The sequence below is a fragment of the Macaca mulatta genome, chromosome 16 (genome assembly GCF_049350105.2).
Source record: "Macaca mulatta isolate MMU2019108-1 chromosome 16, T2T-MMU8v2.0, whole genome shotgun sequence".
NCBI classification, from domain to species: domain Eukaryota; kingdom Metazoa; phylum Chordata; class Mammalia; order Primates; family Cercopithecidae; genus Macaca; species Macaca mulatta.
In genome coordinates, this window is record NC_133421.1 from 63,197,192 (window position 1) to 63,211,434 (window position 14,243).

General features: G+C 51.7%; 1 protein-coding gene and 1 long non-coding RNA gene across 7 annotated transcripts in view; one reads left to right on the forward strand and one right to left on the reverse strand.

Moving 5' to 3' along the window:
- The window catches only part of LASP1 (LIM and SH3 protein 1), a 59,471-nt gene that overhangs the window by 27,053 nt on the left and 18,175 nt on the right, over window positions 1-14,243 (forward strand). For all 6 annotated transcript variants that reach the window (XR_013405684.1, NM_001265873.1, XM_077968560.1 and 3 more), the window contains 1 exon segment: window positions 2,723-2,830. Coding sequence is in view for 5 of the 6 variants with exons in the window: in NM_001265873.1 (NP_001252802.1) it covers window positions 2,723-2,830 (108 nt within the window). In the remaining variant the exon portion in view is untranslated.
- Window positions 5,343-10,516, reverse strand: LOC144335662 (uncharacterized). The gene is made up of 2 exons (XR_013406710.1): window positions 9,880-10,516; window positions 5,343-5,835 (listed from the first exon to the last, which is right to left on the reverse strand). It is a non-coding gene; the product is annotated as an uncharacterized LOC144335662 (long non-coding RNA).

A 14,243-nucleotide genomic window follows, 5' to 3' on the forward strand; every position in this document is an offset into this window, starting at 1 on the left:
TATTTTATTGGGTCATCAAGGCAGTTGTTTTCCCAATTATGCTGCTTTGTTTGGAGATGACGTGTCTGCATTCAATTCATTCATCGTCCAACAAAAGTTGATTTGCACCTCCTGTCTGCTGGGATGAGAAGCAGGATAGATCCAGGGAGAATAACTAAGAACTGACATGACAATTAGAGTTTCATGGATGGTGGTTGTTTGGGTGTCAGGAGCCTCAGGTGCCAGTCAGTCCTGGCCCTCACACCAGAGTTTCAAAAATGGGAGCCCAGGCATCTCCCAGGAGTGGGGTCCTCTGGCTGAAGCACTGAGTTGCATTCTGGCCTGAGCGACAACTGGGTTGTGACCTTGGGCAGGTCCCTCCCTGCACAGGGACCCCCACAGCACCCTGGTGAGCCATCCTAGACAACAGGGGCAAGCACTCCTGCCAGGGCAAGAAGGGAGCCCTGAAGGAGGGGCTCTGGGCTGGGCCCCCCTCCCTACACCCCTGGCCCCCCACCCTTCACTTCTGCCACCCCTTCCATACCCAAAGGCCTCTCAAAGAACCTTCCCCATCTTGATTCTCCACGGTCAGGGTCTGAAGGTGCTTGAAAATGGTCACAGACCCCAAATGGGAGGGATTTTAGAGATCAGCTAGCCAGCTGCCTTCAGGGGACCCAGAGAGGGGAGCTGACTTGCTTAGAGACACACAACAAGGTGGTGCTGATCCCAGGCTCCCTCCTTTCTCAGCACCTACCCCTCAGCCCTACCCTCTGTGGGCCTCCTATGTTAGCAGTGAAATGAATGATCTTTCCCCAACAGGGAGGGGGAGGCAGAAGCAGTTCCCGAGCCTGGGAACCAGCTGATGTCATTGCAGCGTCGTCATGGCGATTATTCCCCTGATTAGGGGCCTGACCCTTGGAAAGCCAGGAAGCAGGGGATGGAGTGGGGACTGGCCCTCGTTCAGCACCTCGTCGCTGACAGAGCACTTTCACACTGGCCATCCACAATGCGCTGCTGCTTTTGAGCCACTGTCTGCATCATGGGTTGGAATGACTGGCGTTATGACCCATTTTACAGATGTGGGAACTGAATCTTGAGATGTGAAGTCGTTGGCCCAAGATCACTCAGAAGTGGGAGACTGAGCCTGTGTTAGTGCCAGCTCCGCCTGGCTTTGTGCCCATACTTGGTGATAAGAAGCTCCCTCGCCATATTATACCTGATTTCTGTGACAACCTTTTTACAGATGAGGAAACCGAGGCCAGGGGCTTGAGATGCAGGGCTTCTGTATCTGGAGCTACATTTCTCTGTCTCTGAGTGCCCTACCTTCCCCAGTGCCCACTTCCCAAAGGGCCTCCCACTAAGAGTCACCGTGCTGGCCCAGGGCTTCCCAGAAGAGCTGGTGCTAGGCAGGTTCTGAACTCTTGGGGTGGGTTGGTGCCTCTATCCACTGCATTCACTTCTGATCTGATGGGGACCAGCACATCCAGGCCCTTCTTGTCTGGATCAGAACAGAGAAGGAGAGGGAACCACATGGATGAGTGACTGGGGCTTCAGGAGACAAACAAGGACTCTGATCCCTATGGGCATGTGCAGGGGACCTGACAGGTGTGGCCACGGCTGTGTGTGCACGCGCAGTCACTCCAGTCCAAGCGCAGCTCGGTGCTGCCGTTGGATGATTCCCTGCCTGGGAACTGCCCGGGTCTGTGTCCTGGGCTGACCCGTGTCCAGGACAGTGCAGCCCCTGTGGAGGAAATCCAAGCAGCTGGTGGGGTCTGGAACAGATGGCTGCTGAGGTGGACAGTGAAGTCTCTGGAAGCCAAGGAATAGTTTCCTGTTCCATGAGTGTTCTCAGCCTCATTCTGTTCTTCAAAACCCCCAGGGGAGGACAAGCTGTTCCTCATATTTCAATACCTTTCGTGCCAGGGAAGTCCTTTCTGATGTCTGACTTGAGTCCCTCTAGTACTGTGGTGGGGTGGAAGGGTTCTTCCCTGAAGCTTGGAGACCTGCTGCGATGCTGTCTGACCGCTGCTGCTTTCCTCCTCTCCTATGGTGGTGGCCTCTGAAGCCAGCCCGGCAGCCTCCCAGAATCCGTGGGGCCTGTCAAAGGCGCATTGATGGAGCCTTCCCTGGGGCTGTCTCACCACCCTCCTTTCTGGGCACCAACTCTGTCCTTTGGCACAGCCATCACTCAGCTGGTTGCTGAAAAGCTCCCCCAGGCGCAGTGGGCAGGGCCACATCCTGGCTAACATGAGGGCTGGGGCCACCCTGGGAGCTCTGGAGAGAACCTTTTTCCTATAAGCTTCCCGACAGGATGGGCTGGGAGTGAGGGGTCAGGGGTCAGGCAGATGAGGGTTTGCACTCTGGTGGTGCCGTTCATTGACCGCTAAGCTCTGTGACCTCAGGCAGGGGACTTTGCCTTTCTGTGGCTCCGTTTCCTGGTCTGTACATTGGAGCTGTTAATTGCGTGGCTGTATATATGGTGGGATGTAAAGGAGATGGTTCATGTAAGGCCCTGGGCTCTGTGCCCGCCACTCAGCACACTGAAGACTTAGTAGTGGTTTCTTATTACGAGTCTAACACCTTTGAGCGGAGGCTTCTGCTTTGAGTTGGGGACTTCTGGTCAGTGTCTTGCTCCTGACTCCCTGTCTCCATCTCCTGACTGGTTGCTGCCTCAGAGGGGCCTCAGGCCGAGGCCCTTTCGGCTCCTGGCCCGACTCCAATCCCTCTTCCTCCCGTCCTGCAGGTGCGCTACAAGGAGGAGTTTGAGAAGAACAAGGGCAAAGGCTTCAGCGTGGTGGCAGACACGCCCGAGCTCCAGAGAATCAAGAAGACCCAGGACCAGATCAGTAACGTGAGCTCCCGCCCCGCCCTGCGGCATCCCTGCTGCCCTCTGATTGGCCCCTCCCTGGCAGCCTGGCAGATGTGAATGGAGCCAGTGCCTCCCCCACCCCTGCCCTCTGGGGTGGGCCTGGGGAAGAGCTTGGGGTTCCCAGATGCCTCTTCTCTTTGTGCCCCCAGACCAGCCCACGTAGCATTTTCTCCTTGAAGGGCCTGTATTCTGTGGGGGGTGTGGGGACCTGTGTGGTAAATCAGCCCCCACTCTCTCTGACTGTCGTTCTTTTTTCTGGATATGGTTGGTATTGGTGTAGACTGCACGTCTCATCTGAGCACAAAGGTCAGAACTGGGGGGCGGGGAGCGCCTCACCTCCCCTGATCTGCGCCTGGGTGCTGACATTGCAGTCATTTCCGCCCTTCCTTGGCCTCCTCCCCCACATCAGCCTGCTCTTCCTTCCTGTGTAAAAACCCCAGCCGGCTTCGCCTGCCAGCCCTGCACCCCCTGGCTCGCACCCACCACCTCCCTGATGGTCAGTGGCATCTGGCTGTGGCAGGGGCGGGCGTGGAGAGTGGGTGGGGGATCAACTGTCCCCAGCATCGTGTGCTCTCCATGGCACCTGTGGTCAGAGAATAGGCCTCGGTTTCCTGCCTGGCAGAGCCACAGGCAAGCAGCCTGTGTGGCTTTAGGCAAGTGGGGGCAGGGCACTGCGGTGAGCAGCAACCATGGGGGACCCGCACACAGAACTGCAGGGGCTGCCCGGCCAGCCTGGCCCAGGAGGCCCTGCCAGGGAGGGTTTAGGCAGGCACCTGTCTTCATATATGGAACAAGAAGGGATCAGTGAGTTGCCCGTTGTCGCTCTGGGCTGAGGAACTGGGGATAGAGATTGCGGGAGTCCTGGTTTTCCGGTGGTCTCCTCAGCACCCACTCCCTGGGCTCCACATCCCTTCCCACCCTCCACCTGGCCACCTCAGCAGGGCGCTCCTTTAAGAGCTTCGCTGGACCATGCATAGAGTGGGCTGCAGTGGTGGGTCTGGTGGATTTCAGAGGTGCCGGCAGCCCACAAACAGCAGAACCAGCCATGCCCAAAACTGTGGCTTTCAGACTCTGACTTCAGCCTACAATAAAATACACATTGTACGTCTTGACCCATCTAACAGGCATACATTTATGTAGAGGGAAAACAGAATAGAAGCTTTCATGAATGAGTACTTCCTACTTAGAGGGAGTTCAGATCTTTGTTTTTCTTTTTTTGAGACAGTCTTGCTCTGTTGCTCAGGCTGGAGTGCAGTGGTGCTCCGCCACCAGGGTTCAAGTGATTCTCCTGCCTTAGCCTCCCAAGTAGAGTAGCTGGGACTACAGGTGCCTGCCACCACCCCCGGCTAATTTTTGTATTTTTGGTAGAGACGGGGTTTCACCATGTTGGCCAGGCTGGTCTCGAATGCCCGACCTCAGGTGATCTGCCCACCTCGGCCTCCCAAAGTGCTAGGATTACAGGTGTGAGCCACCGTGCCCGGCCACATTCAGATCTTTTCTAAAGATGCTGGTTGCAGGCCCGTCTCCACCCTCACATAATACAGTCCCTTCGAGGACTGTATTCCCAACACTTTGGGAGACTAAGGTGGGAGGATTGCGTGAGCCCAGGAGTTTGAGACCAGCCTGGGCAATATGGCAAAACTCTGTTTCTACAAAAAACAAAAACTAGCCAGGCGTGATGGCGCTGGAGGTTGCAGTGAGCTGAGATTGTGCCACTGCACTCCAGCCTGGCAACAGAGCGAGACTTGAGACTCCGTCTCAAAAAAAACAAAACAAAACAAAACAAAAAGATGCTGGTTACAGACTTACTGTGAATGGGTTTTGCAACGGGATTGTTGACCTGCAGTTTGAAATTGGTGGCCTGAGGAAATGGCATGCTTCCCTTTGGCTAGCAGGGCATGCCCGGGGCGGCACGCTCATCCTTCTCCCCGCCCACAACTGCCAGAGGCCTGTCACGGTTGATTCTTTATATGCCAGGGCCTGGCCTCATACCCTGGAGCTTCCCTTTGGCTTAGACCCTCCAAAGGGTAAGAAAGACCCTTTAGGTCTGTGTCTCAGAGCTCACCACTTGGAAAGTCGGGGAGGGGGAAGATGGTCTTAGATTATGGGGAAAACCCGGAGTGGAATGGTTCACAGAACTGGAATGTTGGCTCTTCAGCCCCTGCGGCTTTTCATGTAAAGGCCCTTGTCTTTTATCAGTGACAGTTGCTCCCAGTCTGCAACCCCGGCCCCCTGGCCATTCACTCATTGCTTCACCCTGTGGGTTTTGGAGGAGGGAGACGAGCCCAGTCATCCCTGCTTCCCTTTCTGGAAGGCTTCCAGAACACTCCACACTCAGCCTAAGCCACCTCCTCTTCTTCCCTCCCCCAGTTATTAGAGGTGTTAATATCCTAGTGACAAAACTCACCACCCTGGCTGAGCTGTCCACACCTCAGGAGATAACCATCTTTCACCCTGCAGTTAGCTGATGGTCCTCTGCAGGAGCTGGGGGAAGGGATTGAGCCCGACCTGGTAGCTGCTTTTGCAGCTTTAGCAGAGACCTGTGGGGTGTGACTGCAAAGCCTGGAGACTCTTGGTTTTAATGAAGGCAATTACAGTCTGTCCGATACGGGCCTCCAGCCAGCTATAGCACAGTCACCTGTAGGGTTGACTGAAAATGCAGACTCACAGGCCTTCTCCCCTGGCTGCCAGAATCAGCGTCTCTGGGAGTGGGTCCCAGGAATCAGCATGTTAAACACATTCCCTGGGTTTCTGTGGTGCTCTCTGAAGTTTGAGAGCCACCACCTAAAAGTCTGAAAAAGCTTCAACCCCTAAGTCAGAGGGTGCCAGATCAGGCTGTGCCTCAGAACCCCGGGGAGCTGTATTTCTATTTTTTATTTTTGTTTATTTATTTTTTTTGAGACGGAGTCTCGCTCTGTCATCCAGCCTGGAGTGCAGTGGTGCGATCTCGGCTCACTGGGTTCATGCCATTCTCTTGCCTCAGCCTCCTAAGTAGCTGGGACTACAGGCGTCCGCCACCACGCCCGGCTAATTTTGTTTTTGTATTTTTAGTAGAGATGGGGTTTCACCGTGTTAGTCAGGATGGTTTCAATCTCCTGACCTCGTGATCCATCCGCCTCGGCCTTCCAAAACGCTGGGATTACAGGCGTGAGCCACCGAGCCCGGCCTATTTTTATTTTTGAGACAGGGTTTCGCTCTGTCATCTGGGCTGGAGTGTGGTGGTGTGTTCGTGGCTCAGTGCAGCCTCAACTTTCTGGGCTCAAGCTATCCTCCCACCTCAGCCTCCGAGTAGCTGGGACCACAGGTATGCACACCACCATGCCCAGCTAATTTTTCTTTTTTTTTTTGCAGAGACACTATCTTGCTATGTTGCCCAGGCTGGTCTCAAACTCCTGGATTGAAGTTATCCTCCCGCCTCAGCACCCCAAAGTGCTGGGATTATAGGGGTGAGCCACCTCACCTGGCCTCCCAGGGGAGATTTTTTTTTTTTTTTAAATTTTATTAGAGACAGGGTCTTACTACGTTGTCTTAAACTCCTGGACTCAAGCGATCCGCCCACCTCGGCCTCTCCGGGACCACGGGCATGAGCCACCGCGCCTGGCCCAGGGAGCTTTAAACCACACATAAAACCATTGCTAAGTTTTCCCAACCTCCTGAAGTGTTTTGGGAAAGAGGGTGTTTAGAGCCACACCTTTTGTTTTGTATCCAAAATAGCATTCCTGTTCCTGCATGTAGCTTGTTGCTTTGCTTCCCAGATTAGCACCAAATGACTCCAGTTATTTTATTTATTTATTTTTTATTTTTATTTATTTTTTTGAGACGGAGTCTCACTCTGTCACCCAGGCTGGAGTGCAGTGGCAGGATCTCGGCTCACTGCAACCTCTGGCTCCCGGATTGAAGCGATTCTTCTGCCTCAGCCTCCTGCGTAGCGAGGACTACAAGTACACGCCACCACGCCCGGTTAATTTTTAGTAGACACAGGGTTTTGTCATATTGGCCTGACTGGTCTCGAACTCCTGACGTCAGGTGATCTGCCCGCCTTGGCCTCCCGAAGTGCTGGGATTACAGGCGTGAGCCACTGCGCCCAGCTGACTCCAGTTATTTCTAAAGGTCAGGCCATCTTGCAAAAGGATGAGAATTTGCTTCCCTGGAGGGATATGCTGCAGACTAGGGCTTTTTACCAGCCAGAGCATTTGAAAAACAAGTGTCTGGTCTCCTCTGGGGTGTCTGCTTTGGATAAGTGCAGTCTGTCTTCAGTGTTGCTAAACAGCGAGACAGTGAGGTAGGAGGAGATGGTAAGGGCCCAGATCCTAGCTTCTGTCATTCTGGGGCCAGGCAGGGTTCTTTGAGCCTCAGTTTCCTCATTTGTAAAAATGGGACAGTAGGCCCTACTTTGACGGGTGGTTGCAAGGAAAATGCCAAGTTCTTGGCATATGATAAATGATGTCACTATTATTGTTATCATCATTATTATTTTTGAGACAAGGTCTTGCTCTGTTGCCTAGGCTGGAGTACAGTGGCACGATCATAGGTCACTGCAGCCTCGAACTCTTGGGCACAAGTGGTCCTCTCACCTCAACCTCCTGAGTAGCTGGGACTACAGGCATATACCACCATGCCCAGCTAATTGTTATATTTTTTGTAGAGATAGGGTCTTGCTATGTTGCCCAGGCTGGAGTGTAGTCACGTGATCATAGCTCACTGCAGCCTTGAACTCCTGGGTTTAAGTGAACCCCGGCCTAAGACTCCCAGATTGCCGGGATTACAGGCACACGCCATCACACCCGGTTATGTTGTCAATGTTGTTAATACTTTAAAGGCACACTGGTCTGCTTTCTACACTGTAGCCAGAGAAGGGACATGAAGTGAAGTTTGGCAGAAAAGTTTGGCTATTGTCTAGTACTGAGAAAGTGTGGAAAGGAGGAAAGAAGCTAGTATATTACGCATCTATGGTGAGTAGTTGTGTCATCATTAAAGGCATCTAAAGAGTTGCCTTTTGATGGCTCCACGCTATGGGATAAAGGTTACATGTTAGGAATCATGGTCTTTTGTCATGAGCTCTAGCAGTGTTCAAGGATGGGAAATTTTGGTTGCAGCAGTCCCTTTACTGAAGCCTCTTCTTTTATTACTTACATATTGATTTTCTATATACAATTTTGTGTCCTTAAACTTTTTTTATGTGTGAAATATGACACATAGTAACATATACAGTAAACACCTGTTTCACCAGGCAGGTATACTATACATTGTATTACCCTATGCCTATCAAGAGCCCAGTGTTCACAGTGTTAAAATGTAACTCCCATGTAGTAAGTACTTATCATATCTTTAATTATAAGGGAACCAGCTAGAGATTAAAGCTGGGGAATATGAGAGGCAGAGGTAAATGCTAATCTGTGAAAGAAAGTGCTGGGGCCGGGCAAGGTAGCGCTTGTCTAAATCCCAGCACTTTGGGAGGCCAAGGCGGGCAGATCACCCAAGGTCCAGAGTTCAAGACCAGCCTGGCCAACATGGTGAAACCCTGTCTCTACTAAAAATACAAAAATTAGCCAGGCGTGGTGGTACACACCTGTAGTCCCGGCTACTTGGGAAGCTGAGGCAGGACAATTGCTTGAACCCAGGAGGCGGAGGTTGCAGTGAGCTGAGATTGCACCACTGCACTCCAGCCTGGGCAACAGAGCAAGACTCTGTCTCAAAAAAAGAAAGAAAAAGAAAGTGCTGGATACAGTTAACTACAGAACTGGTTAAGGGCCTACCATTAGTTACACATTAGTTATTGTCCTACAGGAAAATAAAACCATAAACTTTGAAGATATCTTTGCTGCAGGCAGAAATGCTTTGCATCTCAGTTGGCCAGAAATAATTAGCATTTTTTATTTTGTCTGAGCTTCAATCTTTAGAGTCTGGCCCTAATCAATAGCAAATAATCAACCAAAGTTTTGTCCCCAGAGTCAAATAGTCTGAAGGCAGGTTTGTTGGACAATCCTCTAGTTTGATTTTGAAAGCATATATTTTTCATTATAATTTTAATATGTAATTATGTATTCTTAAACACTATAGTTTTGCTTTTCCTGATTTTGAACACAGAGTAATTTTGTGTATCTTGCTTCTCTTGCACACCATTGGGTTTAAAGATTCATCCATATATTTGCGTGTGGCGGTGGTACATTCTTTTTCATTGCTATATAGTATTCCATTGTTTGTTTATACCACGTTTTATTGATTCTGTTGCTGGTGGACATTTGTACTGTTTCTAGTTGCTATGAACATTTTTGTAAATATCTCCTGAGGTCTATGTACGTTGGAACTGCTGCATCTTAGAATGTGTGCTCCTTGGGCCGGGCGCGGTGGCTCATGCCTGTAATCCCAGCACTTTGGGAGGCCGAAGTGGGTGGATCATGATGTCAAGAGATCGAGACCATCCTGGCTAACACGGTGAAACCCCATCACAACTAAAAATACAAAAAATTAGCCAGGCTCGGTGGCGCAATCCCAAGTACTCTAGAGGCTGAGGCAGGGAGAATCACTTGAACCCGGGAGGCAGAGGTTGCAGTGAGCTGAGATTGCACCACTGCACTCCAGCCTGGGCGACAGAGTGAGATTCTGTCTCAAAAAAAAAAAAAAGGAAAAAAAAAATGTGTGTTCCTTCAAGTTTACCAGGTAATAAGGAACTATTTTCCAAGTGGCTGCACTGATTTACCCTCCCACCAGCAGAGATGAGTTTCATTTGCTCCATGTGCTCAGATATGTTCATTTTAGCATTTTGATTGTGTGGAGTGTGATAGCCCATGGTTTTAAATTGCATTTCTGTGATTACTAATGAAGTTGAGTGCAGACTTTTGTTTTAAAAATAAAATATTGGGGATGGTAGGCTCACGCCTATATCCTAACAGTTTGGGAGGCTGTGGTGGGAGGATTGCTTGACACCAGCAGTTTAAGATTTGCCTGGGCAACATAGCAAGATCCCATCTCTACAAAAAAAGAAAGAAAATTAGCCATGCCTGGTAGCATCCACCTGTAGTCCCAGCTACTGGAGCGGCTGAGGTGGTAAGATTGCTTGAGCCCAGGAGTTTGAGGCTGCGGTGAGCTGTGATCGTGCCATCACACTCCAGCCTGGGTGACAGAGCGAGACCCTGTCTCTAAAGAATAAATAAATAAAATAAAATATTGTGAGTCTCTAATGGGGAACAGTGTTGCATGGTGGTTGAGAACTGAGGCTCTGATGTTTGAACTGGATTCTGACTTAACCCACTGTTTGCCCACATCTTGAGCCTTGGTTTCCCCATCTGTAAAATGGCGATAATTCTTGGACTGGCTGAGAAAAGGAAATGAGGTCAGGCGCGGTGGCTCAGGCCTGTAATCCCAGCACTTTGGCAGGCTGAGGCAGGCAGATTATTTGAGGCCAGGAGTTTGAGACCAGCCTGACCAACATGGCAAACCCCTGCCTCCACTAAAAATAGAAAAAAATAGCTGGGCATGGTGGTGCGCCCCTGTAATCTCAGCTGCTTGGGAGACTGAAGCGGGAGAATTGGTTGAACTTAGGAGGTGGAGGCTGCAGTGAGCTGAGATCGCACCACTGCACTCCATCCTGGGCGACAGCAAGACTGTCAAGAAAGAAAGCAAGAAAGCAAGAAGGAAAGAAGGAAGGAAAAAGAAAAGGAGTAATGCATGTAAGGGCACCCAAAAAAAGAGCCTAGCTGGTGAGCTGATGATTCCACGCGGAGCCTGCTGTTCCCTCATTCACCGTGATGTAGAATCATGTGAGGAGCACCGTATGGAGAGTCAGACTTTTATTTTCCACCACAGTTGGGAGAGCAGGGGGGTCAGAAAACGGAACATAAGTTAGCAGAGCTTTGTCATGGACCCTAACTTGTCATCCAGGAGTCCCAGCTAGTAGGGTCCTGGCTGAGTCGGGAGGGTCCTTAGGCCCGGACCCCTGAAACCACATGTACTTGGACCTCATGGGACAGGTAGAGTGTGGCCTCTGTCCACAGAGGCCCAGGACAGCTCCCAAGCTGGGACTGTGCTGACATGTCTGGGCTTAGGGTGGTCCTCACTCAGGGCTCTCAGAAGGCCAGAACTTTTCGGAGCTTGGAGCAGGGATCAGCCAGGCCCTTGGAAGCTGGGAAATGTTTCTTTGCCTTTTGAATGTGCTAACATACCCCTCATGTGCCTATTTGCTTAACAAACCAGTAGGTGGGTCAGGAGAGTAATAACACAATTTCCTCATTTGCTGGGGAGGGGAGGGAGAGGAAGCTGAGGGTTTGGGAATTTTGTCCAGGTGGGCCCAGGCTGGAGGGAGCTGAGCCTCACTTTTTCTGAGCCCATTTAGCCCCTCTGTACCACCCATCCTGAGTTGCCTGCCTGGTGTCCCTCTCTCTCGAGTTAGGGTGACTTTCTGATGGTCATTCGTGTTGAGAGTGAAAAGGGGTGCATTGAAGTTCATCCCTGGGCAGCAGACATGAACTGGGACGTGTGGTAACCCTGCTCCACGCCTGTTCTCAGGAAAGGGCCGGTCTAGCTGGGATTTTGTCCTTGTGTCATCAGCCAGCCTTGGCTGTTACTGAGCAATGAAAGCTCTGCCTCGGGAAGTCATTTAATTTTTGAGCCTCATTTTCCTCTTTTGTAAAATGGGAATGCAAGTGTGTGTGTCCGACTCATTTTTTAGGGCGATGATTGTCAGGGTATGAACAGCTTGGTCGAGCTGTGTGAAGAGCTGTGCAGCTGCAGAGGTTGTTAACATTGGTAGCCACCCGGAAAGGGTGTCCTGGGTTCAGGAAGCTATTCCTCCAGCTGTCTGGGTCAGCTGGCCATAACTTGAGATACATTTATCTATGTGTAATGACTTTTTGAGAAGCAAGATCGGTTTCCCCAGCCCTTTATGGGAATACCCACGTGTCCATACTTGCTTTCAGCTTAGAGTGTGCTCAGGTTCCTAGAGCTGGTCGGGGTTCCCAGGACTGCCTGGGAGCAGATGGTACCATGGCCTTGTTTACAGATGAGGAAACTGAGACCCAGAGGGGAAAGTGACTCTCCCAAGGTCATGTGAGTAAGCATACGGCTCCCCCAAGGATGAGGCATTGGTCTGGCAACAGTGCGGCCCATCATAAGGGACTGAGCCTGTGGGGTCCAGACCTGCTCTCCTCCCAGGGGAAAAGGCTCCCTGTCACCCCATCGCTAATGCAGATAGGGTCACGTCCAGGGAAGCTGTCACATATTCATCTGGGCCCCCAACATCAAGGACACCTGTCTCTGCAGGCCCCCTGCCGGCATCTTCGGGGCCCAGGGCAGGTCCCTGTCCAGTCCGTGTCTGCACTTCCCTCCCTGGTCACGTGTTCTCAGGGGCCTGCTCTTTTCCTTAACAGAAAGGAAACAAGGGAAGCTGACCTTTCCCACTTCGGGACACAAGTTGGAAGGCCAGGTGCCTTGTGAGCCTGGAGGCCTCAGGAGGGGTGGCCCCTTCCCTTGTGCCCTCCCCACCACCAACACCAGTGGACAGGGGTCACTAAGAGAGTGGGGCTCAGGAGACTCACCTCCTGTGCTGGGTCTGTGAGAACGTCACCTGGAGTGCCCCTCCCAGTGGGTGTTGGGGTTGGATGGGTTTTCAGCCTGGCCAGGGCTGGCTGCCTCACCTCAGGAACAGGCTTAGCCTGTGCTGCCACGTGGGTGCGGGTCCTTGCTCCGGCCTGAACGGAGGGGGCCGGGAAAGGAGCAGCTGATCTTGACCCAAACCCCTAAGTAAACTGCCCTCTGTGTCCAGACTGGACTCCCTCCAGACTCTGTCCAGGCCCTCGCCACTGCCCTCCCTGTGCCCCCAGCCTGGGCTGCAGGAACTGTTGGCTGTTCAGCCAGCAGGAGCAGCAACAATGCAGGTGTTCCCAGCTGTTAAAGCTCTGCCTGGCCATGTGCTTGCTCTTGCCTTTTGTGCACAGCGAGTGCCAAGGGGGAGAGGGGACAGCAGAGCCGGTGTGCGGAGGGGATGCCCAAAAGGGACTGCCCAGGCTAGGACAGCCCTGATGGGGCAGGGGTGCTCCGGGAAACAGCAGGCTTTGCCTCTCCTCCTCTTCCCACCTCACTGCTCCCACCCCATTTTCCCAGATCAGGAAAAGCAGGCCAGTGTCCTGGGGAACAGGAAGTGAAGCCGGCTTCCGCCAGGTTCCTACCAGGGCCTGGAGGAAGTTCCTGCAGGCCTGAGCCGTCTGGGAAGGACCAGTTTCTCTCCTTGTCTTGGTGTCTTGCTTTCTGAGTTTCCCCTGAGGGTGGGGGAGAGCTGTCGCTCTCTTCACTCTCTGTCTCACTTCTGTCCTCCCGGATCCTCAAACCCTGAGCCCTCACACCTTTCTGTGGTTGTTCCTTTCCCCACCAGTTTCCTCTCTGGAAAGTGAAGAGGAGGCCGGGCACTGTGACTCACGGCTGTAATCCCAGCACTTTGGGAGGCCGAGGTGGGCAGATCACAAGGTCGAGAAGTTCAAGACCAGCCTGGCCAACAGGGTTTTAGTAAAACCCTGTCTCTACTAAAAATACAAAAATTAGCCGGGCGTGGTGGCGGGCGCCTGTAATCCCAGCTACTCAGAAGGCTGAGGCAGGAGAATCACTTGAACTTGGGAGACGGAAGGTGCAGTAAGCTGAGATTGTGCCACTGCACTCCAGCCTGGGTGACAGAGCAAGACTCTGTCTCAAAAAAAAAAAAAAAAAAGAAAAGTGAAGAGGATAGAGCCTACCAGGGGTCGTCAAGGTGTGGGACAGCGTGCATGTTCCTGTAGGAAGAAAACTCTAGAACTCCTGGTTCTGGTTCTTTTTCATCTCATCTCATCTCATTCATTCATTCATTCATTCATTCGAGATGGACTCACTCTGTCACCCAGGCTGGAGTGCAGTGGCTCGATCTCGGCTCACTGCAATCTCCATCTCCTGGGTTCAAGTGATTCTCATGACTCGGCCTCCCAAGTAGCTGGGATTACAGTTGCCCACCACCACGCCCGACTAAGTTTTGTATTTTTAGTTGAGACAGGGTTTCACTGTGTTGGCCAGGCTAGTCTTGAAACTCCTGACCTCAAGCGATCTGCCGGCCTTGGCCTCCCAAAGTGCTGGGATTAAAGGTGTGAGCCACCGCACCTGGCCATCTCATACTTTTAACATTCATTTTTTGGTGCAAGTTTTACAATATACATTCTATATTTGTCAAGTGATAACTTCTGTGTAACTTATAAAATACACATAATTCAGGAAGGTTGTGCTAAAATACATTTAACCAATAGGAGTATGCCGTCAGAGTATTTTGGCAAACAAGGGTCAGTAAATTTTTTCTGTAAAGGGCTGGGTAGGAGGTATCTCAGGCTTTGTGGCCATATGGCCTGTGTGGCAGCAACTCAGTTCTGCAGTTCTGCCGTGAAAG